The sequence below is a fragment of the Archocentrus centrarchus genome, chromosome 6, assembly GCF_007364275.1.
Source record: "Archocentrus centrarchus isolate MPI-CPG fArcCen1 chromosome 6, fArcCen1, whole genome shotgun sequence".
NCBI lineage: Eukaryota > Metazoa > Chordata > Actinopteri > Cichliformes > Cichlidae > Archocentrus > Archocentrus centrarchus.
Window position 1 is genome coordinate 33,012,590 of NC_044351.1, and position 22,727 is coordinate 33,035,316.

Genomic DNA, 22,727 nt, shown 5'->3' on the forward strand with positions numbered 1-22,727 from the left:
ACAAACAGATGGACTGTCTGGATCGCTTCAGTGCTGTCAGATCCTGTCAAAGCAGCAGTCCTGGTCATACTAATGTGTTGGCAAATTACACTGAGGACTAAAACTAAAGACTAACAACTCAAATATTAACACAAAAACACCTCTGAGTGTTGTTTCAGTTGAAGCATGTCTTTGATCAGCGCTCCTCTTTTTTACCTAAATATCTATTTATTCAACCATCTATCCACATTGTCTCCTGTTCTTGCCTCCACGCAGACAGATGGATGTCCTGAATAGTCCCAGGAAATGGTTACATGTCCATCCTGTTGGACGGCCTCCCTGTGTTGGACAGAATTTATTGGCTTGAGACCATCATTACGCCCACTGAGTCTCGTACCACATCGAGTATATGAGCGCGGCTTTGTGGTTAGAGTGGGAGTGCTGGTAGCAAGTCAAACACTTTATTTTTTAAAGGGAAAAACAGTAGCACAGAGGAAAAAAATATATATCACATTTCCTCTTCCTTAAAATCTCACTCTTCTGCTCAGAGACCTTGGACCTCATTCACAAGCACCGCATACAGGCAGATATGTGTTTAAACCGTGCATGCAAATGCTTTAAGCACTGATCCACAAATATCTTTGTTTTCCTCCGTGAAATTGTTCATACTCATGCACACAAATTTGCAACTGCTCTGCAATTCTGTTCAGTTTAGGTTCAATTATATAGTTCATACTGTAAGGTAAAGAGCCTACAGTAACAAGTGGCCCTCTGTGAGGAAGCAGTTTGTGATGGTGGGAAGGAAGAATTCCCTTTTAGCAGGAAGAAACCTCTGGAAGAACCAGGCTGAGGGAGCGAGAGCCTTCAACTGTGACCTACTGGTGGGTGAAGGGAGGGAGAAAAGAAATGAGAGCAGGCAGTTCAGAATAAATCTGTTTCATTAGCTTAAAATTGTAAGAACAAAATTGCATGCACGCTTATGTTGTTTGCAAATGAGAAACACTTCTGCACACAGTTTAGTGAATTAGGCCCTTCAGCATGTGGTTTGTGAGTATGACCTTTATTTGACTTGCCTTTCAGAAACCACCTGAACCGAAAGCTCACCACCAACTAGTGAGCTCGAAGGCAACAAATAAATGTAAAAATATACCTACCTGTGCTTGAACTAACAATCATTGCTAAATATTCATGCTGTGAAGTGAATGCAAAGTGAAAAGGTTTTTTATGGTGCTGAGCTGACACAAAAATCACTTGTGACTGCAGTTATATGCATTTTTAATAGCTTTAAGTCTATTTTAGTACATTTGTTTGGTTTGCATATTTACCATATAGCTGTAATAGACTGGCAAACTGTCCAGTGTGTGCCCTTCCTCTCACGCTTTGACAGCTGGGATAAGTGGATAAACTGTTAACAAAGTAAATGGATGGATTTTCTACCTATAATTCAGTCTGAGCTTCATTTCCAGTAAACAAGCTAAAACGATCATAACGATCCAGTTTGGAAGTGTGGTAAAGACATGATTTAAATGGATTTAAATGTTACAGTTTATGGGTGAGTTCATTTAAATGTTTTGCTCTGTGTTGTTGTTAATGGTAACATGTTAACATTTGGCATTCACCACTACTAATTTAAGCCGTCTAAAAGTTGCTAACTAGTTTTTAAATACAAATATTTGCTGAGGTGGACTAGCAAAAATATGCACTAGATCACCAACAACTTTGATTAAAGTTTCAAGTGAATAATTGAATTTGTGAAGGTGACCTGGCCCCCAGTGCCCCACACAGCAGGGCTGTGAGTGTAGCTCACGCCTGATCCTCACTTGGCAGTTTAATATTAAAGAAAAAATTTCAAATCTATCAGATTCCCCTCACAATCAGCCAGCTGCAATAGTGAAATGTTTCTTTGTGCGGCTTTGAGATAAGACTTGAAACCATCCCGAGCAGCTTTTGCAGCTTTAGAGCAATAGCTGGTGATAAGCGAACTTAATTTCTTTATATTCTTCTGAATATTATGCTGAAAATGTGGCATGATGACACATTTTGCAGAAGGTGCAGGCACTGTTAGTTCGTCCACTGCTTACGTTCTGTATCTGAAGAATGTTCTGCCTGTTAGTAACAACCCTATTTCATTTAGACTAATGAGTTGAAACTGTAGTTTCTTCATTAGTGTGCATAATGTGACACTATTCTGTACTGCAGGGTGAAGATATACTGTGTAGTGCAGTCACATAGACAAATTTTGCCTGCAGCTCTAGGGTGGGGATCAAGACATTTTATTTTTATGCGGTATGTGTGATAATTACCTTTAATGAAAACTGGCCACCAGTTGGCTAGTTGGCAGATTGAGCTACCACACTCCCCCTCCTCACCTTTTCTGTCCAAGCTGAGGACCAATTGGCTCCGTTCTATTCTCACACTTCCTAACCACCTGTCCTGCTCACAGTCACTGTGGCAGCATGGATCAACTTTCGTTGGCCAGAAGCTTTGAGTATGCAACTCAGGACTGGGGAAGGAAAAGCCATGACCAACGAGATTATACCCGTATATAATCACAGGCACCTGAAAGTAGCTAATCTGAGTGGTCAGAAAGCTTGTAGTGACCTGGCAAGGTTTTACAGGTTTGTGTTGGCATCTGTAGAGATGCAGTGGGACATCAGCAGAAACAATGCCAGCTGGCAAACCACTATCTCCAATACATAGTATGACCTAAATAGCCTGCTTTGTGCACCATTTTCATGTGATGATTCTCATAATCTGCTATAAACCAAATGTTCTCACATGGAAATGTTCAGTCTGACTTTTTCAAACAGATAAATCATGTCATGCCTGGACATTTATTTATCCATCTTTAATCCATACTTTCTGTCCCGCCTACCTATCCATCTAGCCATCCATAATGTCCATATTTGTTCTCAGTAGAGGTTCTTCTATCCTAGTGTTTTGTCAGAGGTCTGATGGTAGAGTCGCATATGCTGCTCTCAGCCAGAGCAGGTGGCCAACTGTTGGAGGAGAAAACACTCAAAACACTGCAAACAGTTATGCATATGGTAAAGGCCTCGCATCCTTTACACCATCCATCAATGGTTTCATTCACTCATTCCACGTCCATTCATCCGTCCACTCAAATAAACTTCCCATTAGCTACTTAAAGAAACAAAAGGGCGACCGTGGAAAGAAAGTAATCCTTATAAAGCAAAAAACAAATAATTATTGTGCACTTATGTTTATACAGATCTGAGTAAATTAATATACTCTGGACCACTTATGAATCAGTTACACCACTTTCCACCAAAAAAGTCTGGTGCTGGTGCCCAAAATCTGGCACCACAGCGTTGTTGGCCCCAAAGCTGGGAGAGGACAACGTGGGAGGGGCAAGAAATTCACTAATGGTTTACCTTCCCATGGAAATGCCCCCAGCTTTTTCTACGTAACGCTGGCTTCTCAAAACCTGTGGAAATGTGGACTGGTTTGTAAATGGTGCTGAAGAAGAGCTGGCTTTGTCCTACAGCTGGACAACAATTAGGTTTTCCCTCCTTAGTACCAATACTAAAGACAAGATGTGAATAGAGTGGCATGAATCTCTATCAACACTTATGAGCCAAATGTGACAAATTTAATAATCATATGACTCTCCTGTTGCTTCCTACCACTTCTAGCTTTCATGTTTTCCTTACTCTAACTACTGGAGCTCAGGATGTTTGCACCAACATAAAGCATAGCACATAAAAAAGCTACAATATAAATTGCTAATAGCTCAACTTCTACCTTTAATGATATTTATAATATAGCATCCTATAATGAGGAACAGATTGGTGGTAGTTAATAGTGCAGTGGTGTAAGGCTTTCTAGTCCAGAGGATATACAGCAGCTAAGCTCAGAGCTGGTTCTGTAAAGCCTCTCTTGCTCAGAATCACTGTCTTTTAATTAACCGATCCTCCTCAGAGACACGGGGAGCGTGGGAAGCGTACGTCACACACGCACACTTAACACACAGGCTGAAATGAGTGTGTGCTGCAAAAAAAAAAAAAAAATCTATCCAGATTCACTTCTCGCTTAAAATCTCTTGGCTAGAAAAAAAAAAAAAAAATCCACCAAAGCTGAACCTTTCTGCTTCAGAACAAATGAGCAGATGCAATAAACCATATCACCCACTGAGAAGGCCAACAAGCCAATCAGATGATCAGTCTTGCATTTCTTCATCGTTCATTTCCACTAAAGCAAGGTGCCTTTGGGTCTGAATACATTAGGCAGGAAGATCGCCACTCTTTGCCAAACTTCAGGCTTTGTTGAGAAGATGAAGACAGTTCAGAGAATGGAGATAAAAGCCGGAGCTAAATGCTTTGACTGGATGTTATCTTTGCTGCTCCATTTCCTTGTATCATCTGGTGTTTACCAAATGAAAAATGACGCCATAAAACTGCGTTTACTTAAAAATAACCCACCCCAAACTTTGCTTGGAAAATAGATCATTCTCATCATCTGACTTGTGAGCTGAACGCGGCTGTGTATGTTCTAGGAATAATAACTCCACGGGTAGCACGGCTAACCTAACAGATCAGATTAGTATCTGTGAAATCACAGCTGATTAGGATTTGTGTGTGTGTGTGTGAGTGTGTGTCCTAATGCACTCTGGAACATCTAAATTAATTCCCTATGCTTTATCCTCTAAAAACATAAGTGACCTACTTTAGACATTATTACTATTTTCCACAGTTGCAGTTTTAATCCCTTTGGATAAGTGTGTGTGTGTGTGAGAGACAGAGGAGGAAAAAGAGAAAGAATATGCATATGTGTGTGTGTTTGCCAGAGAGTGAAGGAGAAATTTGTGTTTTCTCCTGAGTATGAGCAGATGAGTTAAAATCTCCTGGCAGCTGTAAAGTTGTGATGGCATTATGAGGACTAATGATCTGAGGATTCCAGCTGTGCGTGTGCTAGAGTGTGTTTACATGCATGGAAGGGAACATGATGTGTTATCAAAAAAACTGGCTTGTGGGACTGATGAGTCAAAGACTGCTCACTATCATACTGCTGCCCAGAACTCCTAATTAAACACTGTTCCTTCTTTTTCCTTTCATCCACCCCATTCTCCCTCTCTATCACTCTTTCCAGCAGCCGAGGGAGGTCATCATGAGTCAATGAGGCAAGCTGATTTGCTTCTGGACCCCGCGGTGTCCGCCAACCTCTCGGCCACCCCTGGGATTGGGGACAAAGCTGGGGCTAAAAATGAAGACGCGATGGATGGGCCTGATACTGGTCCTGGTTCTGGGCCTGAGACTTGGCCCGGGAGCAAAGTGTTTGCTGAGGCCAGAACAGCAGTTTGGACAGAAACAGAAGCAGGAGTGCGTGCTGAAGCAGGCAGCAAAGTCTTTGCCGAGACTGGGATTATGGCAGGAACCGGTACTTGGGCTGAAGTCGGGGCAGAATGGAGGCCTGTAGACACAGAAGGGGGCGACCTATCGAGCATGCCTAGGGACACAGCTTCCTGGCTGGGGCAGCAGAGGCTGCAGACAGATGGAGAGGAAAGAAGAGAGCAGGCAGCCTTCTCATCCGTCCTAACCATGCTGGCAGAGACAGCAGAGCTGCAGGCGCCAGTGGTTGGAAAACCTTTAGGGCTGCTGTCCAAAGCTGCTTGGACCAAAAGCTCCTCTTCATCATCATCCAGGGCCTCCTCTTCCTCCTTTACAACAAAAGCATCCTCTTTGCCTTCTTCCTCCACATCCTCCTCCTCTCCAGCTAGTACACTACAAGACAGTCACACAGCAGGATCACACAATTCATCTGCAGTTGTTGTCAACAGCAACTCCTCCAACAGCAACAGTAGCTCCATCATGGGTATGTAATAGCTATGCCATTTGAATATATTTCACATTTTTACAATGATCCTAAGCTCGTTCCTCCAACGATGATTAAGTCTTAACAACCATAACTACACACTGTGGACTTAAACAAGGACTTTTTTCCAAAACCACAAATTTAACATAAATTGTTTGCTTATCAGCACAAGTAGAAACCAAATTTTCAAAGCGTTTTTGACCTTCACAGGCAACCAGCAACCTTCACTGAGCTCACAGTGTACTGTCTTCATCTTAGCCTTACTCATTTCTCCTAGAAAATGTAAAACATACTGTTTATAAATAACTTTGCGTTAAATGTAAAAAATATGCAGCTTTTTTCACTTAGCATCAGTTTGCATAGAGATCAGGCGTTTTTCATTAGCAGAAAAAACTTAATCAGCCGTGAGATTTTAGATTAGTATTTATCAGATAATTAGCTGTAGCTGATAACAACAAGAAATCAGAACCTGCTTTTGCTTCAAAAATGGACAGTGAAACTCCAAACATTGATTTTATGTTTCTTGTAAGACAAATAAGCTCGACATGTGATGCAACCAGGCCCAGTTCATCTGCAGAGGCTCATGCTATCTAATGAAAAATGCTAGTTTGGGTGGACATCACTGACATCACTATTTAGTGCAGTTGCAATGACACAATCCACACAGTCTGTTTAGTCTGTTTAGAAAAAGAGGAAACATGCCACTTAGACTAGCAAAATGAAGCTGTTTGACCCGCTGACTGCAGCCAAACTTTAAACTAGCTTGAAGTAGGATCAAGTTGTTGCCCTCCCACCAAACTTTAGCTACTCAAACTAATGTTCAGTACTTGCAAATTGTCTCAGCAACAGTGCGATTTCTCACATTTCCAAATAGTCAGACTCCTATGTGGATTATGTGTCGCTGAACGATCATGCACAACAGTGTGTGACTGTATTTGGCATCCTGTGAAAAATAATCATAAAGAGACTGCTTTATTGTGATCACCTGATTGCAGGGACTGTGGAATTTAATCGCTCCCTCTAATTGAATAATGGCATGCATTAACTCTAGTTACTCCGCTGCACAGAGCCCGATGGCAGTAAGTGAGGGGAATAGCAAACAGTCAGCTGATTTTGCTCAGCTTTTATTTTTTTAAGCCTACAGCATACTTTGATGTTATCCATCATCAATCTTCATCCTTAACTATTCTCATTAAATTGTAATTTTCAGCGTTACTATCATCACATCCGCTTAAGAGCACCATCTTCATCATCCCATCATTGTCCTCACTATTTTGTCACCAACTTTAATCATATTGCCATCATCTTCATCATCATCAACATCCATGTTCTGTCCCATCCCATCACCTCCATATGTCCCTGCTTCCTGTCATTCCATCATCATCAATGGGCACTGACGTCTTCAGAAAGGTAATTCCTCCACACGTGTTCTAGCTTCTGATCAATGAGTGAGCAGAAAGTTAATATCCTGTTGCTCAGTGTTTTCTGTCACATAACGAGCACGAGTCCTCGGGTGGTGATAAGAATGAATCTGCAGCTCGGCCTGAAAAGGTTCATTGATCGTCTGCCTCTTGTTTACTTCAACCTCCTTTACGCTTCTCATCAATATGCGTCTCCCATCAGTATGTAGATGGATTATGAACCCCTGTCATTAAAATGCCCCTCTGGTTCACACTTTATAATTGGATTTCTATTTCCTATGCAAAATTGAAACTATCATCAGTTCATCTGTGCACTTTCAATTGGACAAAAACCTTCTCATCTTCCTCGTTCCTCAACTGCGAGAAAAGTGACAACTGAGTCTTGCAGAGTTTGCTATTAACAGGCCAACTGCCTCATTTGTATGACTTTATTTAGGTTTAAATACCCCTATGTTAGTGCTTTCATGGGGATTTAAGAGGCATTGCTCTAAATGTGGTTGCTCAGGGGTCATTGTATCTGCATTTAGGTGTAGACTGAGTAGGTAAAAGGTATATTTGCACTTCTTAGAAGTCAAATATTATAGATTCAGGTCAAAGCCAAGTCTAGCTGCAGCAGTGTGAATCAATTCAGTGAGGCATACATATATCTCTCTGTCAGCATGTAGTCTCTTATGTCATACTGTATATTGCATGCATTTTATGTAGGTCAACAAATGTCATAAAAACACCAAGAACAGCATAAATATTTTCTAGTTTCTTATCTTTCTGTGGCTCCTATTTGTTTTTATATGAGAAATAGAGTTCACTCAGGACCACTATAATCAAAAGAAGAGTGATTTTTCCATCTGCAGTAACAATACGTATTTGGAAGAATGTCTTTGTTCGTGGACCTCTCCATCCTTCCCTGTGCATTCATGGAAAGCTGAAACTGGGGAGAGCAGAAGCAGGACCCCCATACAGAACAAATCAGGCATCACTGACATCAGACGCAACATTCGTTAAGTCAGAAAGACCAGGAAAGGAGGAGCTGGAATGGTGGGTCACAAAGTGGCTTGCAGATGTGCAGCAACTGTGGGCAGGCTAAAGTAGCTTGAATGGCATCCCCTATTTGAGATAGTCACTTGAATCTGTAGAAGGGTATCAACTGAAGCCTCAGCTTATGGGTGATGGTTTTGGGATCAGCTGATCTGTTAGGATAGCGGCTGAGTTATTCAGAATCACTGGACATCCTTTATTAATGCTGATGTCCATATTTCTCTTCTTGCAGAGGACTCTGTGAGCAGCCTGCCAGCCTGGGATCTCCCTACGGTCCCAGAATCGCTCCTGTCCACAGTGGGTGACCACGACGTCACGCTTCCTGCCAATGTCACCAGCCCTTTCTCCACCCATCAGTGGAACACCACCGCACCTGTGCGTACCAGAAACACCTCACGGCGTCCAACCACGACAGCTACCACCACCACTATCACCATAAAGACGCCTCTGACACCCACTACCAGCTCATCTTTATCGCTCCCCACTACGGCAAGAGCACAAACACCACCAGAATCCAGCGTGGCTACGCACACCATAGGCCAGGACACTGTGACCAATGACAGCCTTCAGCTGACGACAGTAACTACGACAACACCCTCAACGACCATTTTTACTGTGACCACCAATGATGTGACGAATCAGGAAGCGACCAGTAGGGGTGATGAAATGTCATCGTTAAATACCAGTGCTGCAACAACCACGCCGCAAACAACAAGCCTCAGACTTACTACAACCACTCAACCTGCAACCACCACTACAACCACACCTGCCCCAACGACTACTACTACTGCTACTACTACTACTGCTCCCCCTACCACCACCACCACTATCGCCACCACCACCACTACTACTCTTGCTCCCACTACTACCACCATGGCACCCACAACTACTACTGCTGCCACTACTACTACTACTACTACTACTACTACTGCTACTTCTACCACTACCACCACAACAGTTGAGACACCTGCTACCACTGTGTTCATCCAGACTACACCACCTCCTGCCACAACTACACCGCCTCCATCTAGTACCAGTGCAGAGGAAAGTCCTCTGCCATGCAATGTGACTGAAAGGTTCTGGGTTAGAACAGGTAAGGAACAAACAGCGTAACTGGGATCATGATCATGAGATAATGATACATTTCTGAACATTTATTAAAACTGGAACATTTCTGGTCACGTGTGGAAGAGAAGTAAGATAAAATAAAGCTAATAAGATGAATGGCTAGGACATGAGGGAGCTCTCTTAAAATACACTCTAGGTACTGCATGTTCTTTCAAATTACATAAAGCGCACTCAGTGATATGTACAGGTAGGCTTTAGCCAATCTTCAGGAAGAAAATGAATAGAAAGAAATGCAGAATGTACCTATTTTGTGGCCCAGATGTCGGTACATGTGCACAAATTAATTAAAACTTGCATAAATAAGTGCAGCTTTTCCTCACTCACAAATATAAAAAGTCAGAGATCATTAGTAATAAGCATGCAAGCCTTTGATTGCATATAGCAGAGATGCTGTGGTATTTTATTAGTACCTGAGGTGGTACTTAATATATATTATTGATATAATCTTGAACTACAGATGTGGTCAGAGTAAGTAGACTTTAGGTTTACAGCACAAGCAGTGCTGGCAGTCTTGTTAAAGAATACAAATGAGGTAAATGTGACCACGTTGTGCACAATCATTAACTAATTTCATAATTTGTTTCCTTCGCAGTATTATCTATAGAGCTGCGCAGGAACCGCCTGGACCTCATACTGAAACAGAACCTCTCCAAAGGTCTGAGCCATGCCTTGCAGAGAGCCCTGAATGACTCCACTGCTTATGCACAGGTCTGTTTTATTTTCCCCTAACGGCAAAATAACACATTTAAAGATTAATTTGTAACCAAATGTAACAAATTTCCACTTTTGTCTTGTCTTTGGGTTTAAACTATGTTTTTCTAGTTCTGTAAAACTTTGCCTTTGTGGTTCAGACAATGATTTTACAAATTTGTCATTTTCCCATATAATGCCAGTTACTAGTCTTTAGGATTTAAGCTTTTTTTCAAGCTGTTTTCTCTTCAAAAATTGCCAATAAAATGGTAAAAATGTTCAATTAAACGAAAAAATAACAATAAATTGAAGTAACAAAAGTTCAGTTTGATCAAATCTTTCTTCAGATCAAACACAAAATTTCAAGAGTTGAGACAGATTTCCTGAGGTTTCAAGAATCTTCTTGAATACTGTGTAATTTTCAACCAAACACTCCAAGAAACTTTTGCTGTTGTGGGGCAAAAAAAAATCATTCTAAAATAAAAAAAGGTTGACAGTTAAAATGGACATTTTCTATTGTTTTATAGTAAAAAGACAAACATAGTGTTACACAGTATAATCGGTTACTGCATTCCATTAATAGGGGTAAAAATAACCTCAGGCTGCTCATGTGTGATAGGTGTGAGGTCAGTGAGACAGTGGTGAGGTGACAGGTGGGGTGGGGTTACATTAGGGATCTGCTCTGAGCCCCTTCTTGTTTTCAGTGGTGAGGGACAGGTTAATAGATGAGGTCAGGAAGGAGTCAATGTGGATTATAATATTTGAAGATGATATAGTGATCTGGAATGAGACTAAGGAGCAGGCGGAAGAGAGCCTGGAGAGGTGGAGGCATGCTCTGGAGAGAAGAGGAGTGAAAGTCAGTAGAGGTGAGACAGAATATATGTGTATGAATGAGAGGGAGACAGGTGGAACAATGAAGATGCAAGGAATCCAGGTAGTGAAGGTAAATGAGTTTAAATACCTGGGGTCAATCATTCAAAGCAATGAACAGTGCACAAAAGATGTGAAGAAGAGAGTGCAGTGGGTGGAGACGAGTATCAGGGGGGATTTGTGACAGAAGGAGAGCAGCAAGAGTGAAAGGGAAGAGTCGGTGGCACTGTCAAAAAGGCAGGAGGTGGAGCTGGAGGTGGCAGAGTTGAAGATGTTAAGATTTTCATCAGGAGTGACCAGGAGAGATGGGATTAGAAATGAGTACGTCTCAGCTCAGGTTGAGCATTTTGGAGACAACATTAGAGAGGCAAGGCGGAGATGGTTTGGAGATGTGCAGAGGAGGGAGATTCATGGATGTAGTGTGCAGAGGATTGGTGTGGTGGAGGAGGACGGTAGGGATAGGGTGAAATGGAGGCAGACCATCCACTGTGGTGACCCCTAAAGGGACCTGTAAAAGAAGATTAACACCAGTCCCCTTAGAGAGAAGAGTCACTGCAAATCAATATGAAGCTGTTCTGATATTCCTTCTCCTGTGATGGAGTGATGGGAGCGGTCTATTCCAAGATGACAATGCCCCCCGTCTATAGGGTATGAGAGGTCACTGAAATGGTGCCCGAACCATATAATATGGACTTCACATTAAATTAATCAATAATCATGTTAAATACTCAAGATCAAAACCATAGCCACTGTGACATCACCCACTGGTTTCTGGATGTCAAACAGTGGTGTTGGTCTTTTCTGGAGCCAGTAGTGACCAGAAGGTGCTAAGTTAGCACCTAATGCTAGCATGCTTAGCTAGTGAATTGTATTCTGAGCAATTCACAATAAGTGCTATTTAGTAATAACAAACTTATGTAATACTAAAATTATAATTGCAGTTGATAAGTGGCTACAGGAGGCAAGTAAAATAGCTCAGTGGTTATTAAGATTTGAATCTTGGAATTAAGCACAAAATTGATTCATTAAAGAACAGAGCAACATCAGCACAGTGGCTCCATAGTTTTCAGAATAAAAGCATGCTCATTATTAAACTTCAAGTACATTTAGTGATGTACAAGAAATCTTGTAGGTCTAAAAATATTTAGAACACAATGATCATAAGAGAGTACCTGCTGCAGTACCCAAGTCTTTTAGTTGTGCTTTTGTGTTGCCATAAATTGCCTCTTCATGTGTGCTGAGATATCCTATATGTGAGTATGTCATCACTTGCTCCTCCTCCTCCTCATTCACTTCATAAGGACTCACATGAAGAGAGCTCGAGACAAACAGAGAGAGGTGACTAATGCAGACTGTAGTTGAGTCTGAATGGTTGTGACCTGCTGAATAGTGAGACAGTTTGCTCAGAGAGGTTATTACACACTCTCGTACCGTCTCACATGCAGTGCAATGTAAAGCAAATTAAGGATGAGCTGTTACTTTCTTTTGGCATTCACATAATTTCCGTATGATCTTGTCTCCGTTCTGACTTTGCAAACCTCTCTCCTGTTTCTTTTCAGAGGCTGCGTCTATTTTTATTTCTTCTTCATTTTTTCTGTCTCCCTCTCTTTCACCCAGTCACTCTCTCACCCTCATCCTGCATATTTCTCAATATTTACATTTCTCGTATTGCTCACTTCCTCCACCTCCCTCCAATCTGATTGCTCCCCGGGTTTAAAGTCGATTGATTTTCTGCCAACCTGTCTGTCTCGCTTGTCTGTTTGTATGCCTTTTGGGCCCGCCCGCCTCTGTATGTCCACCTGCCTCGCTTCATCTCCCTGTCCGTCTGACTTCTGTCTTCATCTTTTTTTTTTTTCCATTTTTCTATTTTTATCCAGTTGTTTGTGAGCTTACGCTGGAGTGACTCAGTATCTCTAAGCTCCAGTCCACTTTCATCTAACCCTCCTGCCACACATACACACAACCTCAATCTCCTGAGTTCTCATCCTATCCACCAGATAACGTAGGCTATTATTTGGCAGTCAGGATCAGTCTGATGAGAGACAGCAACAACAACAGGAAGGTATCAGATCTTAACAAGCAGTGCTATGTAGGCAAAATGTTGCTTCAGCCTGGACAAGAATTGTCAAACAGCATGAAATTAGCCTGCAGATTTAATTTAATATGTTGCATCATTGAACACTGTTGCAAAACTGGCCTTTTTTTACAGCTTTCAAAAGACGGCAGAGAGAAAAGTGACAGCAGAGGGCGAGGTCAGGTCTCGTTGGTTTTATTAAATAAAACACTGCTTTTCACGTGTGCAAAACAAAACTGAGCTCAAAGCAGCTTCCCTGCATTTTATGGGCCCATGAGGAATTTAAAAAGGATTATGTGATATAGATATAAAGAGCTAAAACTGTCTCAACTATTTGTCAACTATTGTGTCCTACTTCATGCAGCACCCACAGATTGTATAAACACTCAGACATGCTTAATATCCTAGCTCTGATATACAGAATTATTTATCCCCCTGTGTTAATTATAAAATCAACAGTGCATAAGAGCTTCTAGCAGCTGGCTTTGAACCTGCTGTAGATGTTTACAAACAATAATTTGTACATTGTAAATCTAATATTTCAATAGATAAATTAATTGGGACATGTTTGGTGATGTTATTTTCCTTTTCTGAAATATTTCCTTTATTTCAGTAGATCTCCTTTTTATTATTATCACTTTATGTCCAGTGTGGTGTAGTGGACGTTAATATTCTAGCATTATGACAAAGTTTGGAAACAACATGTTCATATTCAACTGCACCAATGTTTCAAATACAGAAATGTATAAAAGTAAGTCCAGGCCTTAGCCTGCTCCTAGAAGGCTTCCAGATATTAGCCAATCAGAAGCAAGTTGGCGTAAAGCGGGGGGGGGGGGGGGGGGGGGGGGGATCCTTAAAGAGACAGGAGTATCTAAACAGCTTGTTTTACACAACCTTGTCTGAAACATGCTGTTTTACACTGTGTGTCGTGACATAAACCCGAAGCATAAACTGCGAAAGGGCAACAACTTCTTGGGAAGTACCGAGGCTAAAAAGCACCAGCGGCACAAACATGGTGCAGAGGTTCAGGTCAGTGGCTCAGATTAGCTGCTGGCTACAGCTGTCTATGTCGGGACACCTGTCGATTAAGGTAGCCATAATCCTAAGTTTAAGTCCCAATACAGTCAAAAATATATATATTTTGGTACCAGACGTTATACATTAGCAAACTGTTCCACGGCGAGCTGGAGGCCACCACCCACAGAAGGCGTCATAGGGGTCGGATGCAATGTGTGTGTCAGGCGGTTGCCAAGGGCGGACCGACCCCCAGCTATCGAGACTGGTCTCAGAATCAAAATATAAAAATAAATATTGTGTGATGTTTGTCAGTTTAAACAGCATTTGCAATGCTTGCATCACAGGATTGGGTTGACTTTAAATCATTTACTTCTTCACTGGCTTCCCTTGTTGCTATTCTCATGGGAGGACAAGAGGACAACAAATCTTTTCCAGTCAGTCACTGCAGCCACATATAACATCTGCAAGAAATACTTTTAATTCCACGCACCCTCATTTTAGGCCTTAAAATGAAATGAAAGCTCCAAAAGCTCTTTTTTTGTTTTCTAATGATATGCAAAACCCAAAGGTGGGCTGCTGGAATAAAAGGATGTGTCGCTGAGCATAATTAAAAACCAAAGGAGAAACTGGGGCTAAAGCTTTGACAAGAATTTAAAACAGAAAGGGACTTAAACAAAGATGGCAGGCAGCTATAGTTTGGAAACCTGGGTGAATTTTCTTTCATTTCTGTTTGCATGGAATGTAAAGGAGATGAGAGTAGGAGGGAAGGTTAATGAGATACAGTTTCACTAAGAGGGATGTGTTATTTTTGAGAAAAAGACTCGCCAGGGGCAGCCAGGAAGGAGAGGAGAGGAAAAAGAAGGATGAAGAAAGAGGAAAACGCCATAGTAACACAAGCTACAGCAGCTCAGTGCGGTTGAAGGTAGAGGGTAGAGGAAGGTGGGCGGTGTATAGTTCCAGAAATACAAGCCTTGACTCACCGCCGATTGTTGTCTGTGTGTGTTTTTTTCTGGGACGCGGTTAGTCAGATTCATGACTGGTGAAGGCTCAAGCTATAATATGCCCTTGAGTCAGATTTGACTTTAAAAAAAAAGAAGAAGAAGCAAGGATTATAAATATTCATAGTCTGATGCATTTATATTTGAAACCCATAGCTTGAGTACAACATGTATCAGAAAAGGATGCTTTGTGTGCAGTGTAGTTTTCCTAGCTCGTGTCACCTGATTTCCTCTCTGATACGGTTTCTGCAGTTCTTTGCAGTGCACGTGCTTTGAAACGAGGACACAAATCCTCTAAGTAAACAGTCTTTTAGAGATAAATATCCACTGAAATACAGATATAAATGTAGATTTGTATTCTTCTCCTCTGTGTCTCCATCACAGGTGGAACGTGACGACTGCAGCCCCCGCAACGTGACGCTGGGTTACTACGTGACCAACGGGAAAACTGTCTACATTTCCTCTTTGGTCGTCCGAGCCCTGAACGTTTACGGCTTTGACAAGCTCCTGTCAGACATCCGGCAGCACACCCCATTGGTTAAGGCAGTTCTGGTTCCCGTGGCAACCTGGGTGCCCACTCCAAATATTCACCTGCAGCTGAAAACAGGTGATGAAAACAAACCAAAAAAAATGTGAAATTATGGAGCGATTTTTACTTAAGAGGATCTCACAAGAGCAGCTTGATTAGGAGCTGGTGATGTGCATGTTGGAGGTGGAGTGTGAGAGGATAGCAGAGGTTAAAGATATGCAGAGAGAGGGAGGGAGAGAATGCAGTGAGGCTACAGGGAGGAAGGCACAGGGGAAGAGTAGAGCAGAGTCAAAATGAGAAAAATTTTGATTACATGTCTGCTCTGCTTTGCTCTTCTCTGATACCCTAAATCCCATACAAACTCCCGTGATTGCAGAGCAAAGGCAAATTGGTTCATTCATTTAGTCAGCCTGTTAAGCCTCTTAAAAAAAAACACATTTCAGTGTGCACACTCAAACACACATCCAAAGCTCATGGGAATGAGGGTAGGAAAAGCTCTGCAATTATTGAATTGTTGTTTAAAATGTGCAGATTGGAATTTCTTGAAAAAAAAAGGAAGAATTTGGCAGGTTTTGCACTGTTCTGAATAATTATTCAATTCGGTTCAATTGTATTTATATTGCACCTTTTCATAACAAGAGGCGCCTCAAGGTCCTTTATATTTTAAGCTAAAAACCCTACAGTATTAGAGAGAAAACGTCTGCAATCAGATGATTCCCTATTGGGAAGCACTTGGAATCAGTGGGGAGGAAGAACTCCCTTTTAAGAAATGTTGATCATTATAAGTATCCCAGTAACCTGAGCCTATAGCAGCATAACAAAGGGATTGCACAGAGTCTCTGAATGCAGCCCTACCCATTAGTTTTTTCCAAAAGGAAAGTTTGTCTGTCTCCTGAATCCAGACTGGGAGTCGGTTCTACGGGAAACCCAAAGAACCACATGTAAGAACAGCAACGTGATTTTAACGTATGATGGGGCGTAATCATCAAGAAGGATTTTAAATTAAATTCTGGATTTATGGAGCTAAGGAAGAGAAGGTAATAAGAAAAGGAGGAAAGAACATTTATTGTCTATAATTAATAATTTTCTTAAAGTTGCATTCATAAAAAAAAACATATTAATAATAGGAAGGATACGAATAATGATCACCTTTGAATTTCTCTTCAGCTCTATGAAGCAATAATGGTTCATGGGCAGAAGTGTTGTTGTGCAGCAGATGACAAGAGGGGGCATTTTTCATATGTAAAATAGCAGTTTAATCAGTCTCCCTGTCATAGAAACTAGGAAATACCAATCATATTATTCCACTTGTTTCTTGGTTTTCTTATGTAATACATTTTTTTTGTTTGTTTCCTTCTAATTAATAAAATTGTCTGCAACACATGCAAAATTTCTTGGAAACAAGCTCCTCCTCCTGCTTGAAGTCCAAGAATGATTTCTAGCTAATGTTCATGAAGGACATTGGCCAGAGTTTCCATTTTGATCCTACACACAGTGGCTTCAATCACTGATGGAAAGCGTTTGTGTTGTGGCTTTCACGTTTTCTGTAAAAACAACTACGGCTCACTGACAGATCTCTCACTTGAGTGCTCGCAGTCGGATGCTTGCTGTAGTAAAAGCTCTTCTTATATCTACACCTGTGTGTGAGCTGAAGTAGGCACTTAAGGCAGAAATGAAAATCCATCTCTGTGTTTGTACAGCTCATAATCCATAAATTTGTAGTATGTGTCAATTTAGCAGCCATAGATTCATTTACATAAGATTACCAACTGGGTCAGCAGTGTTTCTGCCTGCACAGTGTTGCAGGGTGAGACACCAGTGAATGTTTTCTTTTTTTTGGGGGGGGGGGGGGGGGGTAGCCTGCACTCATAAGCACCGAGGCATTTGAATTTAGGTCAGAATATTGTTCCACGTCTCCTGTCTCAGTCTCTACAGAGCTTTTTTTTAAAACAACAAAGAAAGACAAGCGTGCAGGGCGAAAACGGAGGGCGACTGCTGAAAAAAGGCAGCGTTAATAACATCCTCTGCAATCTGCTGATAGACTCAATACTGCTTACCCCGTACCTCCTAACATAGAACTACTCTTTTTAGTTGTTCTAATTCTAGATGGTGATGATAATCCTCTTTCTGTGTCTCACTGCTTGGCTTTATCGGTCACACAGACATCTACGAGTATATAGGGCACTAATGCCTAAACCACAGCCCCAGATACAGCATGATGATGTGGATTGTTGAAGAGTTTTAAAAGAGTTTAAACTCTAAATGATTGTATATATTCTGAAGAGCCAGATTTTGGAGCTAGTGTTTGAATATAGGTTACTGATAAAGAAATTAAAAGAATATGGCATAGAGGGGGCTGCACACATGGTTTCTACCTATAAATTAGTTACTGTCTAAAAAATGATTAGTGGTTATTTGTGTTTGGTTTTCCAGCAAAGCAGAGTTTTGTTCAATAAATGGTTTATTGTATCCTTTTATTGATTAGAACAAAATTAAATAAAAAAATAAAATCTGCAATTGAAGAGGTTCAAATCTCAGATCTCCCAACTCCAGACCCATTTCTCCATTTCTCATCCTACTGAGCTAACTGCCTACACAGTTCATAAAAAAAAAGAAAAGAAATATTGTCAAAATTTTAAAACTGTAACCTACAAATAATGTTTCCTTTTTTTAAAATCTGTTTTCCAGTGTTGAGGTTTGTTGGCCCGACAGACAACATCTACTCCTGCAGCTTTGTTCAGATGTTGGAGCAGAGGCTGGAGAATGCCTTTGATGAAGCTCAGGACAAAGTACTGGAGACCTACAGCACACTCACTGTTGAGGTACTGCATGGGGCAGTTTTTATTAGAGAAAAGCAGACAGCCAAATATGTCATATTTGCATGCCGCATGCTAATGAGGTTAACATGAATAATAAAGTAAAGTAAAATTCTGGCCTCTTACCAACGATACAGCGTTCTGCATTGTGGCCATGCTGTTAATAGCCCGATATGTTTTACTTGGTGATGGTGGTGTCAGTTTTCTTTGTTTTCAGTGTAAATTGCCTGGTATTTTTTCCTGTTAAAAGGTCAGACAGTTTTGTAGCAATTAAGAAAATAAAGAAGGAAATAACTGTGTTGTTAAATAATTAGAGACACAATCAAAGCTCATTTGTGTGCAGCATTGTTTTATTCTCAAACCTTAGCTGTTCTTTTTTTGGGGGGGGGGGGCTCTTCTTTCTTTCTTATCTTTTTCTCTCCATCTGTCAGTGCACCCTGATCACTGCAGGATATACTGCACATGCACACACCATTATAATCAGAACTAGGTCTCAGCATGAGGAGATAGATATATGGGGTCCATTCATAATTTATCCTCTGAAATATTAACACTCATGCAGGAATGTGATGGTAATCCCTCGTACCTTGTATCATCATCCACTTTACTACGGTGACTCATTCACATAAGTTTCAGAGCACCACCCAGGTCCTATTATATTGTGCTCACTCAAAGTGTAATACTGTGTCTGGAGCTCTGCAGTGCATTCTTTATGTGCATTTTTGACATGTGGTATGATGCGCTTAGATATTTCTGTATGAATGTCTGAATTATACATGCAGCCACGGCTGCCTGTTTGTGTGCTTGCTGTAAAGTACTGAAGTCATTCTAATATGACACCTATGGGGCACACAGGACCGTATTTGTAAGGCCGATACAAATAAAATAATAAAATGTCTTGTGTGTGTGTTTGTGTGTTTATCCTCAGATCCAGAGTGTGTCTCAGGAGCCTGACTCTCCCTCAGTCACTGTGGTGTATGTGGTGAAAAACCAGGATGCGATACTTAACGGGACAATTTCCAGCAGCCTCCTCAACCAGCTGACTGCTGAACTGGTGGGGTACTTTCTGTTCTACCCCCCACTGGTCATTGCTGAGCGTAAGTGCAACAGTAATTCACCATTTACTGTAGTTATGTTGTGTAATTACAGCTACAAAGATCAAGTGGAATCTTGAGCTTGGCCCTTTTTTTTAGTTGAAGCCATTTTAAAAAATTGAACAGGATAAGCAGAAGAGAATGGATGGATGTAAGAAAACGTGTAAGCTAGTTTATTCAGCTAATACTAAACTGTTTACTTGCTGCCATTCGTGCTGCTACACCTTGAAGCAGGCGTTGTCACTCCCAGGGTCTGATATCAAATACCAGCACTGTACATATATGCGGTTAATGGAGTATCCATTGTGAGATAGCCATGCAGCTAATTTTGGTTTTATTTCCCCTAGCTGAGTTTATAGAATGAGTAGTAATGAAATTTGATTACTGCAACTGTCTACTAAATGTGTACTCTAAAAAAAAAAAAAAATCTGTACATATAGTTAGCATCACTGCTCATGGAAATGCCTCATATTACTTTTTGCCCGTTTTTGAGCAACCAAATTCTTATGCTAGCTATAGCCTGGATATAAAAATGGTTGCAGCCAATGAAATGTCAACCGTGGGCTTTTCAAAACCTCAACTTCAATGTTTTGTGCTAAGTGCTAAGATACTGAGCCTGCTAGGAAAACAGCTAGCTTACTGAGCAGCCTCACACATAGACGTACGTACGTACGTAGACGCCGAATTGAGCGCTAAATCGTACGTTACCGTCGCCGCCATATTGGATGTGGCAAACATAAACATGGAGGTACATCACTGTGGTGCTGTGTTGTTCAAACCGTTTTACAGTCGAAACTGGATGACATAGACATACCGTTCACAGGTAAGAGTGAACAATTTTTTTTTTAATTGTATTTGGCCATTACAACATTTTGAAAACAGAGTTTGCAGACGTTGCAGATTAATCTATGTCGTCATCTGCTCATTAGTGTGCTCACTAAAGTGAAGCACAAACTTTGTGGCTGATCTGTACCACATAGAAAGCCATAAATTTATTCAGATAATCCATTAATAATGCTCCAAAAGTCACCAACAGCACAAATACAGTTGAGAGGTCCATTACAGTGACTTCAATTAGCAAAGGTGAGATCTAGCAGACGCTGATTGGCTCCATCTCTCAGTGAAGTCAGCCGTGCTGTAACTCCAGTGTCCAAGTGGATGTGTTAGCCCACTCAGAGCTGTTAGGAAAGGTTAAACTATCCATAGAAGCCAAAACCTTCGTGCAACACACAAACACTGAGCTAGCAAAAGTCTAATAAATGATGACTAGCCAGCAAATTAGAGCTCAGTCAGGGTGCTCAGTACTGATTCACGAGATGCACCTTCAAGCCATCTTCTCAGAGTTGCCGCTTGATGATTATGATGCATTTCTAATCTGTTATAAAGGGCTTTAAGCAGAAATTAAAATGAAAAAAAAATCATCATTGGATGAGGCATGTGGCTCTGACAATTTAGAAAATATTAAGAAGTATTACATATACAGTTTGCAGTGTTTGATGCTGCAGCAATACTTCGACTGTAGAAGTCAATGCGCTGTGGCAGAGCTTTTTATAACACCATCAAAAACAACCAAATCCACAGCTGTCATTTTAGGAGTGACGTTTACAGGGTGCTGAGGTACATCCCCCAAACAAGATTGAGTTTGACATTACGCTGACTTGACATTATTTTTGCCCTAATGGGTGTTTTTGCTTTTTAAGCTCATAATGACAAATGAGAGAGAGGCTCTCCTGCATTGTCAGGGATAGTGTGTAGCTGAAAAGGTGACTTTTTTAGTTATTAAAATATTTGCTAACATTTTCACCATCTGCCGTGAAGAACTTCAAATAAATAAGTAAACCTTCATTTTTATTTATTACCCACCCTCCTCGTTTGCACCTTATTCAGTATATCACTCAGAGTTAAATGCCATCAGTCAGTTTTGGATGTGCTGTATATCTGCCTCAAAAATCTGAAACCAAGAAAATGTCGGGAATCTATATATTTTTATCTAACCAGCTTGGATGTTATGCTGGGAAGGTTGACTTGAAAACACAGCACGGATAGAGACTGTGCTCACATCCATGCTGTGTGTGTGTTTTTTTTTTTGTGAAGTAGCAGGAAGGGAACATGTGTACAGAACATGGCTTGAATTCTAAAGTTGAAGATTTATTTTGGTCTTGAAAGGTTCACTAGACAGAGGTTTGGAGGCAGAGTGGAGGACTGCCAGTGATATCAGTATTGATACAAGAGGACTGAAGACTTGCTGAGCTGAAAGAGGGGACAGAAAATGATCCTCCTGTTTGTTTTCCGCCCACATAAAGTGGATGTGAGTCTCTTCACACTAATGCTGTTAGTCTTTACATAACAGTTGTTCTCTTACTAAGTCTGTGCAGCATTGTGCTGCTGGGCTGCAACTGACATGGCATATGTAGGGTACCTTCAGAAAGCCTGATTACTGAGAACTAGTGAGTTCACTGCAGGGCGTTGCATGTTTTATGACATAACAAATGTTTGACCTGCTTCTCTGCAGGAGAATTAAGGACTGGGTAACACTGATAGGAGGCATTTTCAAAGATATCCTTACTGATGTAGTTATTTTGTTCTCATTAACAAAGTGTCAGGTGCTGCTGCTTAATGGAAGGTGCTGGTATCTCAGCGGTCCGGACAAGTTTTATCTTGCAGCAAAAATTCGACCAGTCTACTCTTAACTCGTCATTTTAACCCAATCCACAAACCTGTTGTTAATCTTACAATGAAAGCATGGATTTTCCACTATGTTTTATGCTTTAGTTACTTATTATTTTGCAGTTTAATTAATCCAGTTAGATTCTGTAACTGAATAAAAAAAAAAACTCTTATCGTTATTTTTTTCTGTACACATGGAAGAAATCTCAGCTAAAGTTTCAATTTACTTTCCTTGCAATAAATAATTTTGCTAATTCAAGAACTGTGATGCTCTTTTATCAGGTATAAGTTGACAGAAAGTTTTCTTAAGACTCTGCAGTCCTGTGATAAACCACACCCGTACGGCTTCCATAGGAATTAAGACGCTAAGTAGCAAGCAGCTGCTGCTAATCAGGTGCAGCTTGATTAATTTGATAGTGAGCAAATATGAGCATCTCTATAAAATATTAAAGTGGAAGTTTTGGCAGCTTGCTGGTCTGGAGCATTCAGGTGTGTGTTGATGCCGAGGAGGAAGAACAGCAGCACTAAACTGGGACGGGCCAATTCAAAACATTTTTAGGTCCATCAGTGAGAAAGA

The 22,727-nt window shown here is 41.0% G+C and overlaps 1 protein-coding gene across 2 annotated transcripts in view; it reads left to right on the forward strand.

Moving 5' to 3' along the window:
• The window catches only part of kiaa1549la (KIAA1549-like a), a 131,835-nt gene that overhangs the window by 31,386 nt on the left and 77,722 nt on the right, over positions 1-22,727 (forward strand). For both annotated transcript variants that reach the window (XM_030731418.1, XM_030731419.1), the window contains exons 2-7: positions 5,089-5,811; positions 8,500-9,360; positions 9,988-10,103; positions 15,429-15,651; positions 18,262-18,395; positions 19,318-19,486. In XM_030731418.1, the coding sequence (XP_030587278.1) occupies positions 5,089-5,811; positions 8,500-9,360; positions 9,988-10,103; positions 15,429-15,651; positions 18,262-18,395; positions 19,318-19,486 (2,226 nt within the window). The remainder of the gene's footprint in view (positions 1-5,088; positions 5,812-8,499; positions 9,361-9,987; positions 10,104-15,428; positions 15,652-18,261; positions 18,396-19,317; positions 19,487-22,727) is intronic.